This window comes from Ascaphus truei, unplaced genomic scaffold (genome assembly GCF_040206685.1).
Source record: "Ascaphus truei isolate aAscTru1 unplaced genomic scaffold, aAscTru1.hap1 HAP1_SCAFFOLD_1086, whole genome shotgun sequence".
NCBI classification, from domain to species: domain Eukaryota; kingdom Metazoa; phylum Chordata; class Amphibia; order Anura; family Ascaphidae; genus Ascaphus; species Ascaphus truei.
The window spans coordinates 83,230-110,628 of record NW_027453952.1 but is presented as its reverse complement, the minus strand read 5'-3'; the positions used below and the strand labels follow the sequence as shown (position 1 = coordinate 110,628).

The following is a 27,399-nucleotide window of genomic DNA, read 5'->3' as shown; positions in this document are numbered from 1 at the left end:
GTGCAGGAGACTGGTCATACACACAGTGACCGGGCGTAAGGACTATACGTACAGGGGGACTGGTCATACACACACACAGTGACCGGGCGCAAGGACTGTACGTGCAGGAGACTGGTCATACACACATACAGTGACCGGGCGTAAGGACTATACGTGCAGGAGACTGGTCATACACACACACAGTGACCGGGCGCAAGGACTGTACGTGCAGGAGACTGGTCATACACACAGTGACCGGGCGCAAGGACTGTACGTGCAGGAGACTGGTCATACACACACACAGTGACCGGGCGCAAGGACTATACGTGCAAGAGACTGGTCATACACACACACAGTGACCGGGCGCAAGGACTATACGTGCAGGAGACTGGTCATGCACACAGTGACCGGGCGTAAGGACTTTACGTACAGGAGACTGGTCATACACACAGTGACCGGGCACAAGGACTATACGTACAGGAGACTGGTCATACACACAGTGACCGGGCACAAGGACTATACGTACCGGAGACTGGTCATACACACATACAGTGACCGGGCACAAGGACTATACGTACAGGAGACTGGTCATACACACACAGTGACCGGGCACAAGGACAATACGTACAGGGGGACTGGTCATACACACTGTGACCGGGCACAAGGACTGTACGTACAGGAGACTGGATATACACACATACAGTGACCGGGCTCAAGGACTATACGTACAGGGGAACTGGTCATACACACTGTGACCGGGCGTAAGGACTATAGGTACAGGGGGACTGGTCATACACACAGTGACCGGGCGTAAGGACTATAGGTACAGGGGGACTGGTCATACACACAGTGACCGGGCACAAGGACTGTACGTGCAAGGGACTGGTCATACATACATAGTGACCGGGCACAAGGACTATACGTACAGGACACTGGTCATACACACAGTGACCGGGCACAAGGACTGTACGTACAAAAGACTGGTCATACACACAGTGACCGGGCACAAGGACTGTACGTACAGGAGACTGGATATATACACATACAGTGACCGGGCACAAGGACTATATGTACAGGACACTGGTCATACACACAGTGACCGGGCACAAGGACTGTACGTACAAAAGACTGGTCATACACACAGTGACCGGGCACAAGGACTGTACGTACAGGAGACTGGATATATACACATACAGTGACCGGGCACAAGGACTATATGTACAGGGGACTGGATATATACACATACAGTGACCGGGCACAAGGACTATATGTACAGGGGACTGGATATACACACAGTGACCGGGCACAAGGACTGTACGTACAAAAGACTGGTCATACACACAGTGACCGGGCACAAGGACTATACGTACAGGGGACTGGTCATACACACTGTGACCGGGCACAAGGACTGTACGTACAGGAGACAGGATATACACACATACAGTGACCGGGCACAAGGACTATACGTACAGGGGGACTGGTCATACACACTGTGACCGGGCAAAAGGACTGTACGTACAAGGGACTGGTCATACACACACACAGTGACCGGGCACAAGGACTGTACGTACAGGAGACTGGATATACACACAGTGACCAGGCGTAAGGACTATACGTACAGGGGGACTGGTCATACACAAAGTGACCGGGCACAAGGACTGCACGTACAGGAGACTGGATATACACACATACAGTGACCGGGCACAATGACTATACGTACAGGAGACTGGTCATACATACACAGTGACCTGGCACAAGAACTGTACGTACAGGAGACTGGTCATACATACACACAGTGACCGGGCACAAGGACTATATGTACAGGAGACTGGTCATACACACAGTGACCGGGCACAAGGACTGTACGTACAAGGGACTGGTCATACACACATACAGTGACCGGGCACAAGGACTATTCGTACAGGAGACTGGACATACACACAGTGACCGGGCGTAAGGACTATAGGTACAGGGGGACTGGTCATACACACAGTGACCGGGCGTAAGGACTATACGTACAGGGGGACTGGTCATACACAAAGTGACCGGGCGTAAGGACTATACGTACAGGGGACTGGTCATACACACAGTGACCAGGTGTAAGGACCATACGTACAGGGGGACTGGTCATACACACAGTGACCGGGCACAAGGACTGTACGTACAGGGGACTGGATAAACACACATACAGTGACCGGGCACAAGGACTATACGTACAGGAGACTGGTCATACACACAGTGACCGGGCACAAGGACTGTACGTACAGGAGACTGGATATACACACATACAGTGACCGGGCGTAAGGACTGTATGTACAGGAGACTGGTCATACATACATAGTGACCGGGCACAAGGACTGTACGTACAGGGGACTGGTCATACACACATAGTGACCGGGCACAAGGACTGTACGTGCAGGAGACTGGATATACACACACACACACACACACATAGTGACCAGGCACAAGGACTGTACGTGCAGGAGACTGGATATACACACACACATAGTGACCGGGCACAAGGACTGTACGTACAGGAGACTGGATATACACACATACAGTGACCGGGCACAAGGACTATACATACAGGGGACTGGATATACACACAGTGACCGGGCACAAGGACTGTACGTACAAAAGACTGGTCATACACACAGTGACCGGGCGCAAGGACTATACGTACAGGAGACTGGTCATACACACAGTGACCGGGAACAAGGACTATACGTACAGGAGACTGGTCATACACACACACAGTGACCGGGCACAAGGACTGTACGTACAGGAGACTGGATAAACACACATACAGTGACTGGGCACAAGGACTATACGTACAGGAGACTGGTCACACACAGTGACCGGGCACAGGGACTGTACGTACAGGAGACTGGTCATACACACAGTGACCGGGCACAAGGACTGTACGTGCAGGAGACTGGTCATACACACAGTGACCGGGCACAAGGACTGTACGTACAGGAGACTGGTCATACACACAGTGACCGGGCACAAGGACTATATGTACAGGAGACTGGTCATACACACAGTGACCGGGCACAAGGACTATACGTACAGGGGACTGGTCATACACACAGTGACCGGGCGTAAGGACTATATGTACAGGAGACTGGTCATACACACAGTGACCGGGCACAAGGACTATACGTACAGGAGACTGGTCATACACACAGTGACTGGTCATACACACACAGTGACCGGGCACAAGGACTGTACGTACAGAGGGACTGGTCATACACACAGTGACCGGGCGTAAGGACTATACGTACAGGGGGACTGGTCATACACACAGTGACCGGGCACAAGGACTGTACGTGCAGGAGACTGGATATACACACAGTGACCGGGCGTAAGAACTGTACGTACAGGAGACTGGTCATACACACAGTGACCGGGCGTAAGGACTGTATGTACAAGAGATTGGATATACATACATAGTGACCGGGCACAAGGACTGTACGTGCAGGAGACTGGACATACACACAGTGACCGGGCGTAAGGACTATACGTACAGGAGACTGGACATACAGTAGAGGCAACGTTTATTCTAACATTTGCCGTAAACTAGCCGGGTTACATTCTGGGTGTGTGCTGGGTGTGTGCTGGGTATGCGCTGGGTGTGCGCTGGGTGTGCGCTGGGTGTGCGCTGGGTGTGTGCTGGGTATGTTCTGGGCTAGTTTGAGGCACGTTTAAGGCATTTCTGCATTGACTAACGACCCATAGGATTAACACAGCAGGGATCCCTGGCAGTACAATTCAGTTTGAATGGGACTGCCAGGGACCCCCGCTGTTAATCTGATAGGCCATTAACCAACGCAGAAATGCTGGGGCTAGTTTAAGGAAAGTTTAAGGCATGTACCCAGCATGTACCTGGGTGTTTCCTGGGTTTTTTGGGGAATTGCCACTGGTTTTTGTTCGAATAAGAGTTGCCTCTTCTGTATGGTGCCACTGGGGTATAGGTCCAGAGACCAGTGAATTATCTCGTGCTTCTTTGGAAGTGTGTGTAAGTTGCCACTTGTCTGAGGAGCTTGCAATCTACAAGGTCCTCACTATATTACAGAACCCCACAGGAAACTGGAATATAGGCTCAATCAGTATCTCACCAGCTGCCACCAGTTTTAAACGCTTGTGACGGGAGACACGCTTAATAACACATTTATATTTCGTGGATCCTGATTGAGCAGAACAGGTTGAGCAAAATAAACTGAGATTTATTCCTTTGATAGGCAAACACACGACAACTGCAGAATAACTTAATAATTACACTCACGGGTAGAGAAACAGAGGATAATGTCCAGAAAGGTGCAAAGCACCAGAAGATTGTCTTTTAAAATGTAGTCCTTTTGCAAATTGCCAAATAAATAGCCAGTCCAATCCTTCTGTGAATGTGCAAAGTCCTTTCTGGTTTTCTGGGATTTAAATGCTTGAAGAAATCAGGTAACAACAGCAACAACAAAGGAACAACAACAACACAGGAATGAGGGGTACAGGCCTTTTTAAGGACAAGGGCCTCTGAAGTGTTACATTAGCCTCATCCCATTGGCAAGGAATTATCTTCCTCCTATCAGAACCTGCCAGGTCACATGGGCAAATCCTACAGCCAGCTCAGGTAACTCTGAGCATGCTCAGTAAGCAGCTTGGTAGCACTGCTAAGTAAAAAGGGGCCACTCATTTCTGGGGACACAATGTCTGGAGTTTGGTCCCAAGGTGTGAAATATCTAGGATGAGTAACAGGACCTGCTACTCAAAAACATCCTGATTAAGTGACACTTTACGAATCTGGGGTCTTTCATCCCAACAGGGGGCTCATATATGCATAACATTTGTTCCTTAATGCATTACAAAGGCAGGCAGAAACAATAGCATCCTGCCGGCACATATAAAACTGCAACAGAAAGGCACCCCATCAAAAATACATGTTTCCCCTATGACAAAGCCATATCCTCAATATATGTGTTCTTGGAGGGTTACACTGAGGCTGCACACCAACAATCAGGGTGCTGGCTCACTCCGTTCCTAAATTAGCAGACTTAAAAGGGGAACAGCATATAACATCAACCCCTTCATCCCCAATATGAAACAGGGGTAACCAGCCGAGCCCACTGCCTTTATTAATGCGCTTATTAGCCCCATTTTCACCACACCTCCCCCACTCAAAGCCCAAGGTTTGCCCTGGCCACCTCCTCTGGTGGTTGGGCTGACCTGAGGGTTTTTGAAGTCATTAGGTCTTGGGGATTGTCCTGCCGGGAGAGGCCATCAGCGTTCCCATGCTCACTGCCTTTCTTGTGCTGAATGGTGAAGTCACATTCTTGCAAGGCCAGGCTCCAGCGCAGGAGCTTGGCATTCTCTCCCGACACCCTCTGCAACCAACTTAGGGGGTTATGGTCAGTGATAACAGTGAAGGTTCAGCCATACAGAGATGGCTGTAGCTTCTTTAGCGCCCATACTATGGCCAGACACTCCTTCTCAATAGTGGCATATGCCCCTTCTCTGGGCAGCCGCTTGCGGCCAAGAAACATCATTGGAGGTTGCCTGACCTCCTCCCCCACCTGGCTGAGCACAGCACCAATGCCAACGTCTGAGGCATCTGTCGGCACCAGAAACTTGTTGGAATAATCTGGAGCGGCAAGGATGGGTGCAGTCTTCAAAGCCTGAAATGCTTTTTCCCAGGCTGGAGACCAGACTACCAGCACAGACTGTCGCTTCTGGGTCAAGTCAGTCAGGGGTTTTGCAATGGCACTATACTGGGGAACAAACTTCCTGGAGTAGCCTGCAGTGCCTAGAAACGCCATGACCTGCTTCTTGGTTTTGGGAGTGGGACACTGCACTCCTGCCTCTACCTTAGCTGGTTCTGGCTTGAGGTGCCCTCCACCCACCCTATGCCCTAGGTATAAGACTTCAGCCATCCCTACTAAGCACTTGGTGGGTTTTAAGGTGAGACCTGCCTCCCTAATCCTGGCTAGCACCGCAGCTACATGAAGTAAGTGTGATTCCCAGGAGTTACTGAACACAGCAATATCATCCAGATAAGCCCTTGCAACCCCTTGCATGCCCTCTAGCAAACGATTGACCAGGCGTTGGTAGGTAGCCAGTGTATTCTTCATCCCAAATGGCATCACTAAGAACTCATAGAGGCCACTTGGGGTGATGAAAGCCGACTTTTCCCTAGCCTCCTGGGTCAAAGGGATCAGCCAGTACCCTTTACTGAGATCCATGGTGGTCAGATACCTTGCCCCCGCGAGTTCATCCAGCAACTCATCCATGCGGGGCATGGGGTAGGCATCTGAAACCGTCCCTGCATTGAGCTGCCGGTAGTCCACACAGAACCGGGTGGTCCCATCCTTCTTAGGCACTAGGACTACCGGACAAGCCCAAGGGCTCTGGGATGGTACAATTACCCCTAGGGCCAGCATCTCCTCCACCTCCCTCTCTATACTGCCCTTCACCTCTGCTGACACTCTATAAGCGTGCTTATGCAGAGGTCTCAGATCCCCTGTAAGCACTGGGTGCTCAGTGATGTGTGTCCTCCCTGGCTTGTCTGTGAACAGAGCCCTATACTGCGCTAGCATAGCCCTGGCATCTGCTCTCTGCCTGACACTCAGCTGAGCCCCTATCTCCACCTGCTCTCTGGTACCTCCCTGCCTAGCCTCCCCTAGGAGATCTGGCAGAGCTATGTCCTCCTTGAGCATATTGATGTGATAGACTTTGGTCGTCCCTGTCTCCCTAACCCGGGCTAGCACTGCTGCTACCTGTCCTGGATACAAACCACAGATCTGCCTGAAGCCAACTACCCTCTCCCTGTATGTCACCTCTGCACTCTCTCTAGTGCCCTCCTGACCAGGCGGTGGGAGGTAGCCAGAGCATTCCTCATCCTGAATGGCACCCTGAAAAACTCACAGAGGCCATTCTGAAGGCTGAAGACTGACTCCCCCTTTGCCTTCCTCTCTACACTGTCTGCCACCTCTGCTGATACTCCATAGGTATTCTTATGCAGAGGATGCAGATCCCCTGGGAGCACAGGCTCATTTGTACTATGTGCCCTGCCCAGCTTGTCTGAGAACAGGACCCTAGGCTGCTCTACCCTAGCCCAGGCTTCTGCCCCTGCCTGCCTACCTCCCAGGGCCCTTAGCTCAACTAGGACCCCATAGGAAACCCTATCCTACCTAAGAGGCCTGGCACTGCCTGAGCTACTTCCTGAAACATGTTCCCCATTCCTGGTAACAGGTTCAGGAGCATCTGCACATAATCACCCGCTTTACCCTCTGGCTGGCAGGCGTCCCAGGGGTGGCCAAAGTCTGCCACTGCCCCTGCTGCCTCCGGCCAGAAGTAAGGCTGCAACAGCTGGGTTCTCATGTGAGTGACCCCCTGATGCCCCACTAGTGAACTGGGGAAGGCTACCTGCAACACTTGCTGCCTACCCTCCCTGGGTCCCACTAACCGTCTTCTACCTGTCCAGCCCCTGGCTAACCCGGTAGAACCTGGCTCCCTACCCCAGAGCCCGCGGTGCCACAGCCTGTGGTCTGACCCCCCGCTTTCCCAGGACTCGGATGCCCGCAGTCCCATACCTTCTAAGCTGGGATCAGCTTTCACCGCATCCCGATCTGCTGTCCCTAATTCTAACCCCCCACCCTTAGTCTCTAAGTCAGGGGTAACAGGGACAGGTAAAGGGAACAGTAAGTCAGTCACTGGTCGCGACTCAGTAGTCTGGCTTACCTGTCTGGTCTCCGCAGAGGCCACTGGAACCGTTGGTCCCAAATGCAGGGGGACAGAGGTTGATTCTGCTGTGATTCCTGATGACAGGTTCTTAGGAATCGCCGCAACAGCAGGCAATTCCGCAGCAACCACACAGATCACAGGCTCCAGGTTATTGGTAAGGCGCACCTCAGCAGTTTCCCTGGACAAAACCCCTACCTCCCTCATGCCATGATTAGCACCCCTATCCAAAATGATGGGTTCTTTGCACCCCGGTGCCCGGGAGCAAATCTTCTGGCTGCACCAGAATAACAGCAGCACCCAAATCTGGCAAGCTCCCTGCTTGCCGGTCACCAAAGGTAACCCTCCGTGAGTGCCTGCTCAGGACATCAGCAGGCTGCATCTCGACTTTTGCACTTGGACATCCTCTGCTCACTGCTGCTGGCTCTGAGGTGACAAAAGCAGCATCTGCCTGGGACATCCCTCTTAGTTGTGGCTCCATGGCTGTGCTCTGTTCCTCTGTGTGGGCCAGCCCAATCTGGGTTACTGGCCCTGCAGCTTGTGAACGTTGCCCCTGATGGGGTCCCCCAGACCGCTCACGGTCCGGGCAATGTGGCCGGATGTGGCCCACCTTGTGGCAATGATAGCACCGTCTCTCAAGCTTGAACTCCCCAGTATAGGGCGTGTCGCTGCCCACTGTATGTTTGGGAGTCCGCTGAGGTGCAGACTGGTCCCCCCTAGTCGGAATGGCTGCCTCTCTGGGGACTGCTGCGTTGCTCACCAAGGCTCTGCTGGTTACATCTTCATTTGCTGGCTCTGCTGCTTCCACAGCAGTTACTCTGGGAACGTCCTGTTCCCCGCTGACAAGGTGGGAGTGAGGGGGCCTTCCAAGCGCTGTCGACAGGAGCTCGAGTCGCTGTTCATAGCTAAGCCCTTCTCCCCAGGCGGTGAGGAGTGCAATGAGTCCAGAGGTAGCAAGTCCGGTCGCCGCAGCGACTGATCCATCTGCACCCCCTGGCACCACGCCACCCTCTTCCAGGCGGTCACTGACATCCTCCCGCTGTCCTTGCAGCCCCGGAGCTGGAAGGACCTCCTGCACTCCGGGCTGAGTACTGTCTGCTGGCGGGGCCATCCTGCCCTCATATTCTTCTAAATCCTCCTCCAACTGACTCTTGGAACGACCGTCTGTCGTGACCCCGTACCCCACACATCTCTCCACTATCTGCGCCCGGTTCCAGGTACAAAACCTTCCTGAGCGTGGACTTACAGTAGAGGCAACGTTTATTCTAACATTTGCCGTAAACTAGCCGGGTTACATTCAGGGTATGTGCTGGGTGTGTGCTGGGTGTGTGCTGGGTGTGTGCTGGGTGTGTGCTGGGTGTGTGCTGGGTGTGTGCTGGGTGTGTGCTGGGTGTGTGCTGGGTGTGTGCTGGGTGTGTGCTGGGTGTGCGCTGGGTGTGCGCTGGGTGTGTGCTGTGTACGTGCTGGGTGTGTGCTGGGTGTGTGCTGGGTGTGTGCTGGGTGTGTGCTGGGTATGCGCTGGGTGTGTGCTGGGTGTGTGCTGGGTGTGTGCTGGGTGTGCGCTGGGTGTGCGCTGGGTGTGCGCTGGGTGTGCGCTGGGTGAGTGCTGGGTATGTTCTGGGCTAGTTTGAGGCACGTTTAAGGCATTTCTGCATTGACTAACGACCCATAGGATTAACACAGCAGGGATCCCTGGCAGTACAATTCAGTTTGAATGGGACTGCCAGGGACCCCCGCTGTTAATCTGATAGGCCATTAACCAACGCAGAAATGCTGGGGCTAGTTTAAGGAAAGTTTAAGGCATGTATTCAGAATGTACCTGGGTGTTTCCTGGGTTTTTGGGGAATTGCCACTGGTTTTTGTTCGAATAAGAGTTGCCTCTTCTGTATGGTGCCACTGGGGTATAGGTCCAGAGACCAGTGAATTATCTCGTGCTTCTTTGGAAGTGTGTGTAAGTTGCCACTTGTCTGAGGAGCTTGCAATCTACAAGGTCCTCACTATATTACAGAACCCCACAGGAAACTGGAATATAGGCTCAATCAGTATCTCACCAGCTGCCACCAGTTTTAAACGCTTGTGACGGGAGACGCGCTTAATAATACATTTATATTTCGTGGATCCTGATTGAGCAGAACAGGTTGAGCAAAATAAACTGAGATTTATTCCTTTGATAGGCAAACACACGACAACTGCAGAATAACTTAATAATTACACTCACGGGTAGAGAAACAGAGGATAATGTCCAGAAAGGTGCAAAGCACCAGGAGATTGTCTTTTAAAATGTAGTCCTTTTGCAAATTGCCAAATAAATAGCCAGTCCAATCCTTCTGTGAATGTGCAAAGTCCTTTCTGGTTTTCTGGGATTTAAATGCTTGAAGAAATCAGGTAACAACAGCAACAACACAGGAATGAGGGGTACAGGCCTTTTTAAGGACAAGGGCCTCTGAAGTGTTACATTAGCCTCATCCCATTGGCAAGGAATTATCTTCCTCCTATCAGAACCTTAAAACCAGAGACATAACATAAAACACAGACAGAGCTCAGTTTTTAGCACATCTAGTGAGACTCATACACGGTACAGTGCCTAAATATATATGGAATAACTAATAAGTAAATGGTCTTTTAGTTTGACATTTTTGGCCAAAATTGTTGTAAGCCCCTGAGCCAACGCCAAGGCAGACCACATATCAGGGGTCCCTAACGCTAATATAAATTCTTAATAACCTGTTTAATAACAGGAAGAATGATTTATAGTAAATCTGTCAATATTAGCTGTAAAGTTCTGTCTGACTGAAGCTTTTATTAACCTGTACATTACCAGGAAAAGCACTCTGTATTAGAGATGTCTCAGCCAAACTGCAAGCCAAAGTTCTGTCTGGCTGAAGCTTTTATTAACCTGTACATTACCAGGAAAAGCACTCTGTATTAGAGATGTCACAGCCAAACTGCAAGCAGGCAAGTTCCCCTGAGTGGAAGATGCTATGGAGTGAGCCCATAACCATTTAAATGTGGGAGGGGGTGAGCTTAAATTAAGTAGGAGGTTGCCAACCTCCAATCAGCTATGACTAGCTGGACAAGAATTGTAAAACATACTGGACACCTAACAAGCTCCAATTAAACCCCCAAAATACCCACAACATATATATAAGCATATGAGTGTCAGAAGAGTGCTACTGAGCTGGCAATTGCATTAAAACCAGAGACATAACATAAAACACAGACAGAGCTCAGTTTTTAGCACATCTAGTGAGACTCATACACGGTACAGTGCCTAAATATATATGGAATATTCCATCAAAAATACATGTTTCCCCTATGACAAAGCCATATCCTCAATATATGTGTTCTTGGAGGGTTACACTGAGGCTGCACACCAACAATCAGGGTGCTGGCTCACTCCGTTCCTAAATTAGCAGACTTAAAAGGGGAACAGCATATAACATCAACCCCTTCATCCCCAATATGAAACAGGGGTAACCAGCCGAGCCCACTGCCTTTATTAATGCGCTTATTAGCCCCATTTTCACCACACCTCCCCCACTCAAAGCCCAAGGTTTGCCCTGGCCACCTCCTCTGGTGGTTGGGCTGACCTGAGGGTTTTTGAAGTCATTAGGTCTTGGGGATTGTCCTGCCGGGAGAGGCCATCAGCGTTCCCATGCTCACTGCCTTTCTTGTGCTGAATGGTGAAGTCACATTCTTGCAAGGCCAGGCTCCAGCGCAGGAGCTTGGCATTCTCTCCCGACACCCTCTGCAACCAACTTAGGGGGTTATGGTCAGTGATAACAGTGAAGGTTCAGCCATACAGAGATGGCTGTAGCTTCTTTAGCGCCCATACTATGGCCAGACACTCCTTCTCAATAGTGGCATATGCCCCTTCTCTGGGCAGCCGCTTGCGGCCAAGAAACATCATTGGAGGTTGCCTGACCTCCTCCCCCACCTGGCTGAGCACAGCACCAATGCCAACGTCTGAGGCATCTGTCGGCACCAGAAACTTGTTGGAATAATCTGGAGCGGCAAGGATGGGTGCAGTCTTCAAAGCCTGAAATGCTTTTTCCCAGGCTGGAGACCAGACTACCAGCACAGACAGTCGCTTCTGGGTCAAGTCAGTCAGGGGTTTTGCAATGGCACTATACTGGGGAACAAACTTCCTGGAGTAGCCTGCAGTGCCTAGAAACGCCATGACCTGCTTCTTGGTTTTGGGAGTGGGCCACTGCACTCCTGCCTCTACCTTAGCTGGTTCTGGCTTGAGGTGCCCTCCACCCACCCTATGCCCTAGGTATAAGACTTCAGCCATCCCTACTAAGCACTTGGTGGGTTTTAAGGTGAGACCTGCCTCCCTAATCCTGGCTAGCACCGCAGCTACATGAAGTAAGTGTGATTCCCAGGAGTTACTGAACACAGCAATATCATCCAGATAAGCCCTTGCAACCCCTTGCATGCCCTCTAGCAAACGATTGACCAGGCGTTGGTAGGTAGCCAGTGTATTCTTCATCCCAAATGGCATCACTAAGAACTCATAGAGGCCACTTGGGGTGATGAAAGCCGACTTCTCCCTAGCCTCCTGGGTCAAAGGGATCAGCCAGTACCCTTTACTGAGATCCATGGTGGTCAGATACCTTGCCCCCGCGAGTTCATCCAGCAACTCATCCATGCGGGGCATGGGGTAGGCATCTGAAACCGTCCCTGCATTGAGCTGCCGGTAGTCCACACAGAACCGGGTGGTCCCATCCTTCTTAGGCACTAGGACTACCGGACAAGCCCAAGGGCTCTGGGATGGTACAATTACCCCTAGGGCCAGCATCTCCTCCACCTCCCTCTCTATACTGCCCTTCACCTCTGCTGACACTCTATAAGCGTGCTTATGCAGAGGTCTCAGATCCCCTGTAAGCACTGGGTGCTCAGTGATGTGTGTCCTCCCTGGCTTGTCTGTGAACAGAGCCCTATACTGCGCTAGCATAGCCCTGGCATCTGCTCTCTGCCTGACACTCAGCTGAGCCCCTATCTCCACCTGCTCTCTGGTACCTCCCTGCCTAGCCTCCCCTAGGAGATCTGGCAGAGCTATGTCCTCCTTGAGCATATTGATGTGATAGACTTTGGTCGTCCCTGTCTCCCTAACCCGGGCTAGCACTGCTGCTACCTGTCCTGGATACAAACCACAGATCTGCCTGAAGCCAACTACCCTCTCCCTTTATGTCACCTCTGCACTCTCTCTAGTGCCCTCCTGACCAGGCGGTGGGAGGTAGCCAGAGCATTCCTCATCCTGAATGGCACCCTGACAAACTCAGAGGCCATTCTGAAGGCTGAAGACTGACTCCCCCTTTGCCTTCCTCTCTACACTGTCTGCCACCTCTGCTGATACTCCATAGGTATTCTTATGCAGAGGATGCAGATCCCCTGGGAGCACAGGCTCATTTGTACTATGTGCCCTGCCCAGCTTGTCTGAGAACAGGACCCTAGGCTGCTCTACCCTAGCCCAGGCTTCTGCCCCTGCCTGCCTACCTCCCAGGGCCCTTAGCTCAACTAGGACCCCATAGGAAACCCTATCCTACCTAAGAGGCCTGGCACTGCCTGAGCTACTTCCTGAAACATGTTCCCCATTCCTGGTAACAGGTTCAGGAGCATCTGCACATAATCACCCGCTTTACCCTCTGGCTGGCAGGCGTCCCAGGGGTGGCCAAAGTCTGCCACTGCCCCTGCTGCCTCCGGCCAGAAGTAAGGCTGCAACAGCTGGGTTCTCATGTGAGTGACCCCCTGATGCCCCACTAGTGAACTGGGGAAGGCTACCTGCAACACTTGCTGCCTACCCTCCCTGGGTCCCACTAACCGTCTTCTACCTGTCCAGCCCCTGGCTAACCCGGTAGAACCTGGCTCCCTACCCCAGAGCCCGCGGTGCCACAGCCTGTGGTCTGACCCCCCGCTTTCCCAGGACTCGGATGCCCGCAGTCCCATACCTTCTAAGCTGGGGTCAGCTTTCACCGCATCCCGATCTGCTGTCCCTAATTCTAACCCCCCACCCTTAGTCTCTAAGTCAGGGGTAACAGGGACAGGTAAAGGGAACAGTAAGTCAGTCACTGGTCGCGACTCAGTAGTCTGGCTTACCTGTCTGGTCTCCGCAGAGGCCACTGGAACCGTTGGTCCCAAATGCAGGGGGACAGAGGTTGATTCTGCTGTGATTCCTGATGACAGGTTCTTAGGAATCGCCGCAACAGCAGGCAATTCCGCAGCAACCACACAGATCACAGGCTCCAGGTTATTGGTAAGGCGCACCTCAGCAGTTTCCCTGGACAAAACCCCTACCTCCCTCATGCCATGATTAGCACCCCTATCCAAAATGATGGGTTCTTTGCACCCCGGTGCCCGGGAGCAAATCTTCTGGCTGCACCAGAATAACAGCAGCACCCAAATCTGGCAAGCTCCCTGCTTGCCGGTCACCAAAGGTAACCCTCCGTGAGTGCCTGCTCAGGACATCAGCAGGCTGCATCTCGACTTTTGCACTTGGACATCCTCTGCTCACTGCTGCTGGCTCTGAGGTGACAAAAGCAGCATCTGCCTGGGACATCCCTCTTAGTTGTGGCTCCCTGGCTGTGCTCTGTTCCTCTGTGTGGGCCAGCCCAATCTGGGTTACTGGCCCTGCAGCTTGTGAACGTTGCCCCTGATGGGGTCCCCCAGACCGCTCACGGTCCGGGCAATGTGGCCGGATGTGGCCCACCTTGTGGCAATGATAGCACCGTCTCTCAAGCTTGAACTCCCCAGTATAGGGCGTGTCGCTGCCCACTGTATGTTTGGGAGTCCGCTGAGGTGCAGACTGGTCCCCCCTAGCCGGAATGGCTGCCTCTCTGGGGACTGCTGCGTTGCTCACCAAGGCTCTGCTGGTTACATATTCATTTGCTGGCTCTGCTGCTTCCACAGCAGTTACTCTGGGAACGTCCTGTTCCCCGCTGACAAGGTGGGAGTGAGGGGGCCTTCCAAGCGCTGTCGAGAGGAGCTCGAGTCGCTGTTCATAGCTAAGCCCTTCTCCCCAGGCGGTGAGGAGTGCAATGAGTCCAGAGGTAGCCAGTCCGGTCGCCGCAGCGACTGATCCATCTGCACCCCCTGGCACAACGCCACCCTCTTCCAGGCGGTCACTGACATCCTCCCGCTGTCCTTGCAGCCCCGGAGCTGGAGGGACCTCCTGCACTCCGGGCTGTGTACTGTCTGCTGGCGGGGCCATCCTGCCCTCATATTCTTCTAAATCCTCCTCCAACTGACTCTTGGAACGACCGTCTGTCGTGACCCCATACCCCACACATCTCTCCACTATCTGCGCCCGGTTCCAGGTACAAAACCTTCCTGAGCGTGGACTTACAGTAGAGGCAACGTTTATTCTAACATTTGCCGTAAACTAGCCGGGTTACATTCAGGGTATGTGCTGGGTGTGTGCTGGGTGTGTGCTGGGTGTGTGCTGGGTGTGTGCTGGGTGTGCGCTGTGTACGTGCTGGGTATGATCTGGGTGTGTGCTGGGTGTGTGCTGGGTGTGTGCTGGGTATGATCTGGGTGTGTGCTGGGTATGTGCTGGGTGTGTGCTGTGTACGTGCTGTGTACGTGCTGTGTACGTGCTGGGTATGATCTGGGTGTGTGCTGGGTGTGTGCTGGGTGTGTGCTGGGTATGATCTGGGTGTGCGCTGGGTGTGTGCTGTGTACGTGCTGGGTGTGTGCTGGGTATGATCTGGGTGTGTGCTGGGTGTGTGCTGGGTGTGTGCTGGGTGTGTGCTGGGTGTGTGCTGGGTGTGTGCTGGGTATGATCTGGGTGTGTGCTGGGTGTGTGCTGGGTGTGTGCTGGGTATGATCTGGGTGTGCGCTGGGTGTGTGCTGTGTACGTGCTGGGTGTGTGCTGGGTGTGTGCTGGGTGTGTGCTGGGTATGTGCTGGGTATGAGCTGGGTGTGTGCTGGGTGTGTGCTGGGTGTGTGCTGGGTATGAGCTGGGTGTGTGCTGGGTATGTTCTGGGCTAGTTTGAGGCATGTTTAAGGCATTTCTGCATTGACTAACGACCCATAGGATTAACACAGCAGGGATCCCTGGCAGTCCTATTCAGTTTGAATGGGACTGCCAGGGACCCCCGCTGTTAATCTGATAGGCCATTAATCAACGCAGAATTGTTGGGGCTAGTTTAAGGAAAGTTTAAGGCATGTACCCAGCATGTACCTGGGTGTTTCCTGTTTTTTTTGGGGAATTGCCCCGAATAAGAGTTGCCTCTACTGTACACACAGTGACCGGGCGTAAGGACAATACGTACAGGAGACTGGATATACACACATAGAACCGGGCACAAGGACTGTACGTGCAGGAGACTGGATATACACACAGTGACCGGGCACAAGGACTATTCGTACAGGAGACTGGATATACACACAGTGACCGGGCACAAGGACTATACGTACAGGAGACTGGTCATACACACAGTGACCGGCGTAAGGACTATACGTACAGGGGGACTGGTCATACACACATACAGTGACCGGGCAGAAGGACTATATGTACAGGAGACTGGTCATACACACATAGTGACCGGGCACAAGGACTGTACGTGCAGGGGACTGGTCATACACACACACAGTGACCGGGCACAAGGACTATAGATACAGTAGACTGGTCATACACACAGTGACCGGGCGTAAGGACTATACGTACAGGAGACTGGTTATACACACAGTGACCGGGCACAAGGACTATACGTACAGAGGGACTGGTCATACACACAGTGACCGGGCGTAAGGACTATACGTACAGGGGGACTGGTCATACACACAGTGACCGGGCACAAGGACTGTACGTGCAGGAGACTGGTCATACACACAGTGACCGGGCACAAGGACTGTACGTACAGGGGACTGGTCATACACACAGTGACCGGGCACAAGGACTATACGTACAGAGGGACTGGTCATACACACAGTGACCGGGCGTAAGGACTATACGTACAGGAGACTGGTCATACACACAGTGACCGGGCACAAGGACTAAACGTACAGGAGACTGGTCATACACACAGTGACCGGGCACAAGGACTGTACGTACAGGAGACTGGTCATACACACAGTGACCGGGCACAAGGACTATACGTACAGGAGACTGGTCATACACACAGTGACCGGGCGTAAGGACTATACGTACAGGAGACTGGTCATACACAGTGACCGGGCACAAGGACTATACGTACAGAGGGACTGGTCATACACACAGTGACCGGGCGTAAGGACTATACGTACAGGGGGACTGGTCATACACACAGTGACCGGGCGTAAGGACTATACGTACAGGGGGACTGGTCATACACACAGTGACCGGGCACAAGGACTATACGTACAGGGGGACTGGTCATACACACAGTGACCGGGCACAAGGACTGTACGTGCAGGAGACTGGTCATACACACAGTGACCGGGCGTAAGGACTATACGTACAGGGGGACTGGTCATACACACAGTGACCGGGCACAAGGACTATACGTACAGGGGGACTGGTCATACACACAGTGACCGGGCACAAGGACTATACGTACAGGGGGACTGGTCATACACACAGTGACCGGGCACAAGGACTATACGTACAGGAGACTGGTCATACACACAGTGACCGGGCACAAGGACTATACGTACAGGGGACTGGTCATACACACACAGTGACCGGGCACAAGGACTGTACGTACAGGGGACTGGTCATACACACAGTGACCGGGCACAAGGACTATACGTACAGGGGACTGGTCATACACACACAGTGACCGGGCACAAGGACTGTACGTACAGGAGACTGGTCATACACACACAGTGACCGGGCACAAGGACTGTACGTACAGGGGACTGGTCATACACACAGTGACCGGGCACAAGGACTGTACGTACAGGGGACTGGTCATACACACACAGTGACCGGGCACAAGGACTGTACGTACAGGGGACTGGTCATACACACAGTGACCGGGCACAAGGACTATACGTACAGGAGACTGGTCATACACACATAGTGACCGGGCACAAGGACTATACGTACAGGGGGACTGGTCATACACACAGTGACCGGGCACAAGGACTGTACGTACAGAGGGACTGGTCATACACACAGTGACCGGGCACAAGGACTATACGTACAGGGGGACTGGTCATACACACAGTGACCGGGCACAAGGACTGTACGTACAGAGGGACTGGTCATACACACAGTGACCGGGCACAAGGACTGTACGTACAGGAGACTGGTCATACACACACAGTGACCGGGCACAAGGACTATATGTACACCTCGCCCCTGGCAGGGACCGACCCCTTAACCCTGTCACTGCCAGTAGTAGACTTTGGCCCTGGCAGGGACTGACCCCTTAACCCTGTCACTGCCATTAGTACATTTTGCCCCTAGGAGGGACTGACCCCTTAACCATGTCACTGCCATTAGTACACTTTGCCCCTAGGAGGGACAGACCCCTTAACCCTGTCACTGCCATTAGTACATTTTGCCCTTAGGAGGGACAAACCCCTTAACCATGTCACTGCCATTAGTACACTTTGCCCCTAGGGGGGACTGACCCCTTAACCCTGTCACTGCCATTAGTACACTTTGTCCTTAGGAGGGACTGACCCCTTAACCATGTCACTGCCATTAGTACACTTTGCCCCTAGGAGGGACTGACCCCTTAACCATGTCACTGCCATTAGTACACTTTTCCCCTAGGAGAGACTGACCACTTAACCATGTCACTGCCATTAGTACACTTTGCCCCTAGGGGAGACTGACCCCTTAACCCTGTCACTGCCATTAGTACACTTTGCCCCTAGGAGGGACTGACCCCTTAACCCTGTCACTGATATTAGTACACATTGCCCCTAGGAGGGACTGACCCCTTAACCATGTCACTGCCATTAGTACACTTTGCCCCTAGGAGGGACTGACCCCTTAACCCTGTCACTGCCAGTAGTACATGTCGCCCCTGGCAGGGACTGACCCCTTAACCCTGTCACTGCCAGTAGTACATGTCGCCCCTGGCAGGGACTGACCCCTTAACCCTGTCACTGCCAGTACTACCCCTCGCCCCTGGCAGGGACTGACCCCTTAACCCTGTCACTGCCAGTAGTACCCCTCGCCCCTGGCAGGGACTGACCCCTTAACCCCGTCACTGCCAGTAGTACCCCTCGCCCCTGGCAGGGACTGACCCCTTAACCCCGTCACTGCCAGTACTACCCCTCGCCCCTAGCAGGGACTGACCCCTTAACCCTGTCACTGCCAGTACTACCCCTCGCCCCTGGCAGGGACTGACCCCTTAACCCTGTCACTGCCAGTAGTACCCCTCGCCCCTGGCAGGGACTGACCCCTTAACCCTGTCACTGCCAGTACTACCCCTCGCCCCTAGCAGGGACTGACCCCTTAACCCTGTCACTGCCAGTACTACCCCTCGCCCCTGGCAGGGACTGACCCCTTAACCCTGTCACTGCCAGTAGTACCCCTCGCCCCTGGCAGGGACTGACCCCTTAACCCTGTCACTGCCAGTACTACCCCTCGCCCCTAGCAGGGACTGACCCCTTAACCCTGTCACTGCCAGTACTACCCCTCGCCCCTGGCAGGGACTGACCCCTTAACCCTGTCACTGCCAGTAGTACCCCTCGCCCCTGGCAGGGACTGACCCCTTAACCCTGTCACTGCCAGTAGTACCCCTCGCCCCTGGCAGGGACTGACCCCTTAACCCTGTCACTGCCAGTACTACCCCTCTCCCCTGGCAGGGACTGACCCCTTAACCCTGTCACTGCCAGTAGTACCCCTCGCCCCTGGCAGGGACTGACCCCTTAACCCTGTCACTGCCAGTAGTACCCCTCGCCCCTGGCAGGGACTGACCCCTTAACCCTGTCACTGCCAGTAGTACCCCTCGCCCCTGGCAGGGACTGACCCCTTAACCCTGTCACTGCCAGTAGTACCCCTCGCCCCTGGCAGGGACTGTCCCGTAGGTACATGCTGGTATAACCGTTGCTGCCTCACGTTATCTCCCCGGCGAGAGGACCCCCTGAAATGGTGCTCTCTCCCGTCACCCCAAAAGCACACAGCACAGAGACCCCTGAAGCGCCCTCTCCCAGCGCCACCCACACAGAGCACGGAGATAATACCCACCGCAGGGGCGCAGGGGGCGGGTCCGTGTGCGGGGCTCTCACAGAACTGCCAACGAAGCAATGGGTTACTAGGGGTCATTCAGGGGCCGCCTTCCACAATCACCAGTGGGGGGAGCAAGGGCTGGGGAGGCCGGGTCAGAACCCCAGCGGGAGGCCGGGTCAGAACCCCAGCGGGAGGCCGGGTCAGAACCCCAGCGGGAGGGGGGAGGCCGGGTCAGAACCCCAGCGGGAGGGGGGAGGCCGGGTCAGAACCCCAGCGGGAAGGGGAGGACGGGTCAGAACCCCAGCGGGAGGGGGGAGGCCGGGTCAGAACCCCAGCGGGAAGGGGAGGACGGGTCAGAACCACAGTGGGAGGGGGGGGTCAGAACCACAGTGGGAGGGGGGGGTCAGAACCCCAGTGGGAGGGGGAGGACGGGTCAGAACCCCAGTGGGAGGGGAGAGGACGGGTCAGAACCCCAGTGGGAGGGGAGAGGACGGGTCAGAACCCCAGCGGGAAGGGGAGGACGGGTCAGAACCCCAGCGGGAAGGGGAGAACGGGTCAGAACCACAGTCGGAGGGGGGGGGTCAGAACCCCAGTGGGAGGGGGGGGGGTGAGTACCCCAGTGGGAGGGGAGAGGACGGGTCAGAACCCCAGCGGGAAGGGGAGGACGGGTCAGAACCACAGTGGGAGGGGGGGGAGTCAGAACCACAGTGGGAGGGGGGTTCAGAACCCCAGTAGAAGGGGAGAGGACGGGTCAGAACCCCGGCGAGAAGGGGAGGACAGGTCAGAACCACAGTGGGAGGGGGGGGTCAGAACCACAGTGGGAGGGGGGGGTCAGAACCACAGTGGGAGGGGGGGGTTCAGAACCACAGTGGGAGGGGGGGGGCAGAACCCCAGTGGAAGGGGAGAGGACGGGTCAGAACCCCAGCGGGAGGGGGGAGGCAGGATCAGAACCCCAGCGGGAGGGGGGAGGCCGGGTCAGAACCCCAGCGGGAGGGGGGAGGCCGGGTCAGAACCCCAGCGGGAGGGGGGAGGCCGGGTCAGAACCCCAGCGGGAGGGGGGAGGCCGGGTCAGAACCCCAGCGGGAGGGGTGAGGCCGGGTCAGAACCCCAGCGGGAGGGGGGAGGCCGGGTTAGAACCCCAGCGGGAGGGGGGAGGCCGGGTCAGAACCCCAGCGGGAGGGGGGAGGCCGGGTCAGAACCCCCAGCGGGAGGGGGGAGGCCGGGTCAGAACCCCAGCGGGAGGGGGGAGGCCGGGTCAGAACCCCCAGCGGGAAGGAGAGGACGGGTCAAAACCCCCAGCGGGAAGGGGAGGACGGGTCAGAACCACAGTGGGAGGGGGGGGGTCAGAACCCCAGTGGGAGGGGGAGGACGGGTCAGAACCCCAGTGGGAGGGGAGAGGACGGGTCAGAACCCCAGCGGGAAGGGGAGAACGGGTCAGAACCACAGTCGGAGGGGGGGGGGTCAGAACCCCAGTGGGAGGGGGGGTGAGAACCCCAGTGGGAGGGGAGAGGACGGGTCAGAACCCCAGCGGGAAGGGGAGGACGGGTCAGAACCCCAGCGGGAAGGGGAGAACGGGTCAGAACCACAGTCGGAGGGGGGGGGGGGGGTCAGAACCCCAGTGGGAGGGGGGGGTGAGAACCCCAGTGGGAGGGGAGAGGACGGGTCAGAACCCCAGCGGGAAGGGGAGGACGGGTCAGAACCACAGTGGGAGAGGGGGGAGTCAGAACCACAGTGGGAGGGGGGTTCAGAACCCCAGTAGAAGGGGAGAGGACGGGTCAGAACCCCGGCGGGAAGGGGAGGACGGGTAAGAACCCCAGCGGGAGGGGGAGGACGGGTCAGAACCCCAGTGGGAGGGGGGAGGATGGGTCAGAACCCCAGTGGGAGGGGGAGGACGGGTCAGAACCCCAGTGGGAGGGGGGAGGACGGGTCAGAACCCCAGTGGGAGGGGGGAGGACGGGTCAGAACCCCGGCGGGAAGGGGAGGATAGGTCAGGGGGGGGGGGGTCAGAACCCCAGTGGGAGGGGGGGGTCAGAACCACAGTGGGAGGGGGAGGACGGGTCAGAACCCCAGTGGGAGGGGGAGGACGGGTCAGAACCCCAGTGGGAGGGGGAGGACGGGTCAGAACCCTATATAGTATGTGTGTCTTCACTTACATTGACATTGAGTTTTTGCATATAGAATTCCAGCAGGGCCGCACTCGCATCCACCGCCCGCTCACGCTCACACTCCTTGGGGGATTTGATCCAGGGCCCAAGGACCTGCAGGCGTAAATTCAGCAAAGTGTGAGCTAGGGGCCCCGTGGTGCCTCCCCAGTTCTGTGCCCTCCTCCCGCGACTCTCACCTGGAACATTTCCTGCAGACCCTGCGGGGTCAGGTTCCAGAGCAAAAGGCTTTTCAGTAGCTCCTTCAGAGCATCAACGGTGTCCTGGTACAGGGTCTAGAACAAGCAGACAGGGTTATCGAGTGTCTAGTCTAGAACAAGCAGACAGGGTTATCGAGTGTCTAGTCTAGAACAAGCAGACAGGGTTATCGAGTGTCTAGTCTAGAACACGCAGACAGAGGTCAGAATCGAGAACAGCAGAGATACAGGAACCGTGGAAGAGGTAAGAATCTAGAACAAGAGCAGAGATACAGGAACAGTGAGAACATCATGATCTAGAACAGGATACAATGTAGAGACAGTGGAGTCTATAACCCGGCACGTTCCAGGTATACCTCTTTGTGTAGCTCGCCCGGGATCCCAGTGCTGATTGGTGGGAGCGTGAAGACGCTGGACAGACAGGTATTGATCAGATCAGACTTATTGGCATCACTAAGGGGGGGCTCCAGTTTTCTGAAGGAATGTTAAGGAACAATGCACTGTATGCTCTGCCTCGAACCCCCCAATGTGCCCATTACCTCATGGCTGACTTGGCAGGACCCCCCTTAACCCCTTTAGTGCCTGATTGCCAATGCTAATTGCTGGAGTTCCAATGAGAAGGAACAAGACCTCACTGGGGTCACATCGCCGTGTCAGAGGATACACAAGGTAAGTGCAGGCGACCAAGGCCCTGTGACGCAGGGGGGACCTCAAGCCTTCCCCCGGCTCAGACTTTATGAATTCCTGTCAAACAAAGGACAGAGTGCTAAGAATGTATAATAATGACATATGGCTTCTTCCAAGCACATACAGGCCCTGTATTATACATGTAGTATGTGTGTACATGTGTGTACATGTGTATACGTGTGTATATAATGCAAGTCATCTCCAAAGCCTCGAAAATCCCATGAATGTGACAATGTGAGTCCGTCTGTCAGACCCATTTAACAACAGAGCCAGACGCCACCATTCGTCAGGGGACCCCGACACGCCACCATTCGTCAGGGGACCCCGACACGCCACCATTCGTCAGGGGACCCCGACACGCCACCATTCGTCAGGGGACCCCGACACGCCACCATTCGTCAGGGGACCCCGACACGCCACCATTCGTCAGGGGACCTCGACACGCCACCATTCGTCAGGGGACCCCGACACGCCACCATTTGTCAGGGGACCACGACACGCCCCCATTCGTCAGGGGACCCCGACACACCACCATTCGTCAGGGGACCCCGACACACCACCATTCGTCAGGGGACCCCGACACGCCACCGTTCGTCCGGGGACCCCGACACGCCACCATTCGTCAGGGGACCCCGACACGCCCCCATTCGTCCGGGGACCCCGACACGCCACCATTCGTCAGGGGACCCCGACACGCCACCATTCGTCAGGGGACCCCGACACGCCACCATTCGTCCGGGGACCCCGACACGCCACCATTCGTCCGGGGACCCCGACACACCACCATTCGTCCGGGGACCCCGACACGCCACCATTCGTCCGGGGACCCCGACACGCCACCATTCGTCAGGGGACCCCGACACGCCACCATTCGTCAGGGGACCCCGACACGCCACCATTCGTCCGGGGACCCCAACACGCCACCATTCGTCAGGGGACCCCGACACGCCCTCATTCGTCAGGGGACCCCGACACGCCACCATTCGTCCGGGGACCCCGACACGCCACCATTCGTCAGGGGACCCCGACACGCCACCATTCGTCAGGGGACCCCGACACGCCACCATTCGTCAGGGGCCCCGACACCCCACCATTCGTCAGGGGACCCCGACACGCCCCCATTCGTCAGGGGACCCCGACACGCCACCATTCGTCAGGGGACCCCGACACGCCACCATTCGTCCGGGGACCCCGACACGCCACCATTCGTCAGGGGACCCCGACACGCCCCCATTCGTCCGGGGACCCCGCACGCCACCATTCGTCCGGGGACCCCGACACACCACCATTCGTCAGGGGCCCCGACACGCCACCATTCGTCAGGGGCCCCGACACGCCACCATTCGTCAGGGGACCCCGACACGCCCCCATTCGTCAGGGGACCCCGACACGCCACCATTCGTCAGGGGACCCCGACACGCCACCATTCGTACGGGGACCCCGACACGCCACCATTCGTCCGGGGACCCCGACACGCCACCATTCGTCAGGGGACCCCGACACGCCACCATTCGTCAGGGGACCCCGACACGCCACCATTCGTCAGGGAACCCCGACACGCCCCCATTCGTTAGGGGACCCCGACACGCCCCCATTCGTCCGGGGACCCCGACACGCCCCCATTCGTCAGGGGCCCGGAGACGTCACCATTCGTCAGGGGCCCAGACACGCCACCGTTCGTCAGGGGACCCCGACACGCCACCACTCGTCAGGGGACCCCGACACGCCACCATTCGTCAGGGGACCCCGACACGCCACCTTTCGTCAGGGGACCCCGACACGCCACCTTTCGTCCGGGGACCCCGACACGCCCCCATTCATCAGGGGACCCCGACATGCCACCATTCGTCCGGGGACCCCGACACGCCCCCATTCGTCCGGGGACCCCGACACGCCACCGTTCGTCAGGGGTCCCCGACACGCCACCGTTCGTCAGGGGACCCCAACACGCCACCATTCGTCAGGGGACCCCGACATGCCACCATTCGTCAGGGGACCCCGACACGCCACCATTCGTCAGGGGACCCCGACACGCCACCATTCGTCAGGGACCCCGGCACGCCACCATTCGTCAGGGGACCCCGACACGCCACCATTCGTCAGGGGACCCCGACACGCCACCATTCGTCCGGGGACCCCGACACGCCACCACTCGTCAGGGGACCCCGACACGCCACCATTCGTCAGGGGACCCCGACACGCCACCATTCGTCAGGGGACCCCGACACGCCACCATTCGTCAGGGGACCCCGACACGCCACCATTCGTCAGGGGACCCCGACATGCCGCCATTCGTCAGGGGACCCCGACACGCCACCATTCGTCAGGGGACCCCGACACGCCCCCATTCGTCAGGGGACCCCGACACGCCCCCATTCGTCAGGGGACCCCGACATGCCACCATTCGTCAGGGGACCCCGACACACCACCATTCGTCAGGGGACCCCGACACGCCACCATTTGTCCGGGGACCCCGACACGCCACCATTTGTCCGGGGACCCCGACACGCCACCATTCGTCAGGGGACCCCGACACGCCACCATTCGTCAGGGGACCCCGACACGCCACCATTCGTCAAGGAAGCCAGACACGCCCCCATTTACCAACGGAACCAGACACGTCAACATTTGTCAATGGACCCAGACACGCCACCATCAACGGACCCAGAAACGCCACCATCAACGGACCCAGAAACGCCACCATTTATCAACGGACCCAGACACACCACCATTTGTCATGGACCCAGACATAACACACATTAGGAAGTCTCTCCATACATCTGGTATCCTCTGCTCCCCGCTCCTTCCCCTCACTCACCATGAGCTGGGAGATAAGCTCTGCCTTACGGGAGAAGACAAAGAATCCGGCCTGGGAACTGTTACAGATGGCCAGACCGATCATGGAGATGCTTCTAATAAGGCACAGCTTCAGAGTCAGGTCCTGAGAAAGAGACGGAAGAGAGCGCAGAACGTTACATCGAGAACATGCAACATATGAGTATGGTCACCTCCCAACTTCTAGAAAGAGCAAGAGAGCGCAGGCGAGAACATATAATTAGGTCCATGGATGAGTAGCAGTTCATCTTATGAAAGTATATTGTACGTGTACATGGTCAGGTCCTGACTCGACCATGGAGCACCGGTGAAGGAAAGAGAAGATATCGGAAATCTATTATCTGACCTTGATTCCCAAGTAGGAAGGGAAATGGGCATACGTCGTAGAACGAGAAGCGCTGGAACGAGACGCCATTGCTATGAAGATGGAGGCTGGCAGACGCGGGGGACATTGGTGAAGTAGTACTTCATGGCATAGCCTCACAGCAGGGGCGGTTGAGGAGAATAGAGTAGGAGACGCGACACACGACCGTGCTAAATAAGACAGTAAGTAGACCTAGCCGTGCTAGTCCAGCTGCGATAGGGCGGAGTAAAGGAGTCGGCAGTATTAGGTGAGCTCAATTGCTAGTCCAAATAAAAAAGGGAACTGACCTGCCAACCTGGAAAGTGGGGAGGGGCGAGCTTAAACCTTGGGGGGGAGGGGCGAGCTTAAACCTTGGGGGGGAGGGGCGAGTTTAAACCTTGGGGGGGAGGGGCGAGCTTAAACCTTGGGGGAAGGGGCGAGCTTAAACCTTGGGGGGGAGGGGCGAGCTTAAACCTTGGGGGGAGGGGCGAGCTTAAACCTTGGGGGGGGCACTAAGCTCCCAAAAACAGCTGAGACCAGCTGCACATAGTTAAACACACAGATACCCAACAAGCTCTGAGAAACCCCAAACACTACCACATTATACATATATATATATACACACACACATATACATACACACATATACATATATATACACAGTTGTGTGAAAAAGAAAGTACACCCTCTCTGAATTCCCTGGTGTTACATATCAGGGAATAATAACAATCATCTGTTCCTTAGCAGGTCTAAAAATTAGGTAAATACAACCTCAGATGAACAACAACACGACATATTACACTGTGTGTGTGTGTGTGTGTGTGTGTGTGTGTGTGTGTGTGTGTGTGTGTGTGTGTGTGTGTGTGTGTGTGTGTGTGTGTGTGTGTGTGTGTGTGTGTGTGTGTGTGTGTGTGTGTGTGTGTGTGTACACATGACATATTACACAGTCATGATTTATTTAACAAAAATAAAGCCAAAATGGAGAAGCTATGTGTGAAAAACTAAGTACACCCTTACTGCTTCCATAGGAATTAAGATGCTAAGTAGCAGACAGGTGCTGCTAATCAAATGCCTTTGATAAATTGATCATCAGCAAGTGTGACCATCTCTATAAAAGCCGAAGTTTTAGCAGTTTGCTGGTCTGGAGCATTCAGGTGTGTGTTAACACAATGCCAAGGAGGAAAGACATCAGCAATGATCTTAGAGAAGCAATTGTTGCTGCCCATCAATCTGGGAAGGGTTACAAGGCCATTTCCAAACAATTTAAAGTCCATCATTCTACCGTGAGAGAGATTATTCAAAAGTGGAAAACATTCAAGACAGTTGCCAATCTCCCCAGGAGTGGACGTCCCA

At 55.3% G+C, this 27,399-nt stretch overlaps 1 protein-coding gene across 1 annotated transcript in view; it reads right to left on the bottom strand.

Moving 5' to 3' along the window:
* Positions 1 to 27,399, bottom strand: part of LOC142475184 (maestro heat-like repeat-containing protein family member 1) — a 53,005-nt gene that overhangs the window by 707 nt on the left and 24,899 nt on the right. Inside the window, exons 2-7 of the mRNA XM_075581159.1 lie at positions 25,687 to 25,809; positions 22,846 to 22,925; positions 22,538 to 22,655; positions 22,164 to 22,259; positions 21,976 to 22,080; positions 19,841 to 19,885 (exon numbers count right to left, since the gene is read on the bottom strand). Of these exons, the coding sequence (XP_075437274.1) occupies positions 19,841 to 19,885; positions 21,976 to 22,080; positions 22,164 to 22,259; positions 22,538 to 22,655; positions 22,846 to 22,925; positions 25,687 to 25,770 (528 nt within the window). The 5' untranslated portion in view covers positions 25,771 to 25,809. The remainder of the gene's footprint in view (positions 1 to 19,840; positions 19,886 to 21,975; positions 22,081 to 22,163; positions 22,260 to 22,537; positions 22,656 to 22,845; positions 22,926 to 25,686; positions 25,810 to 27,399) is intronic.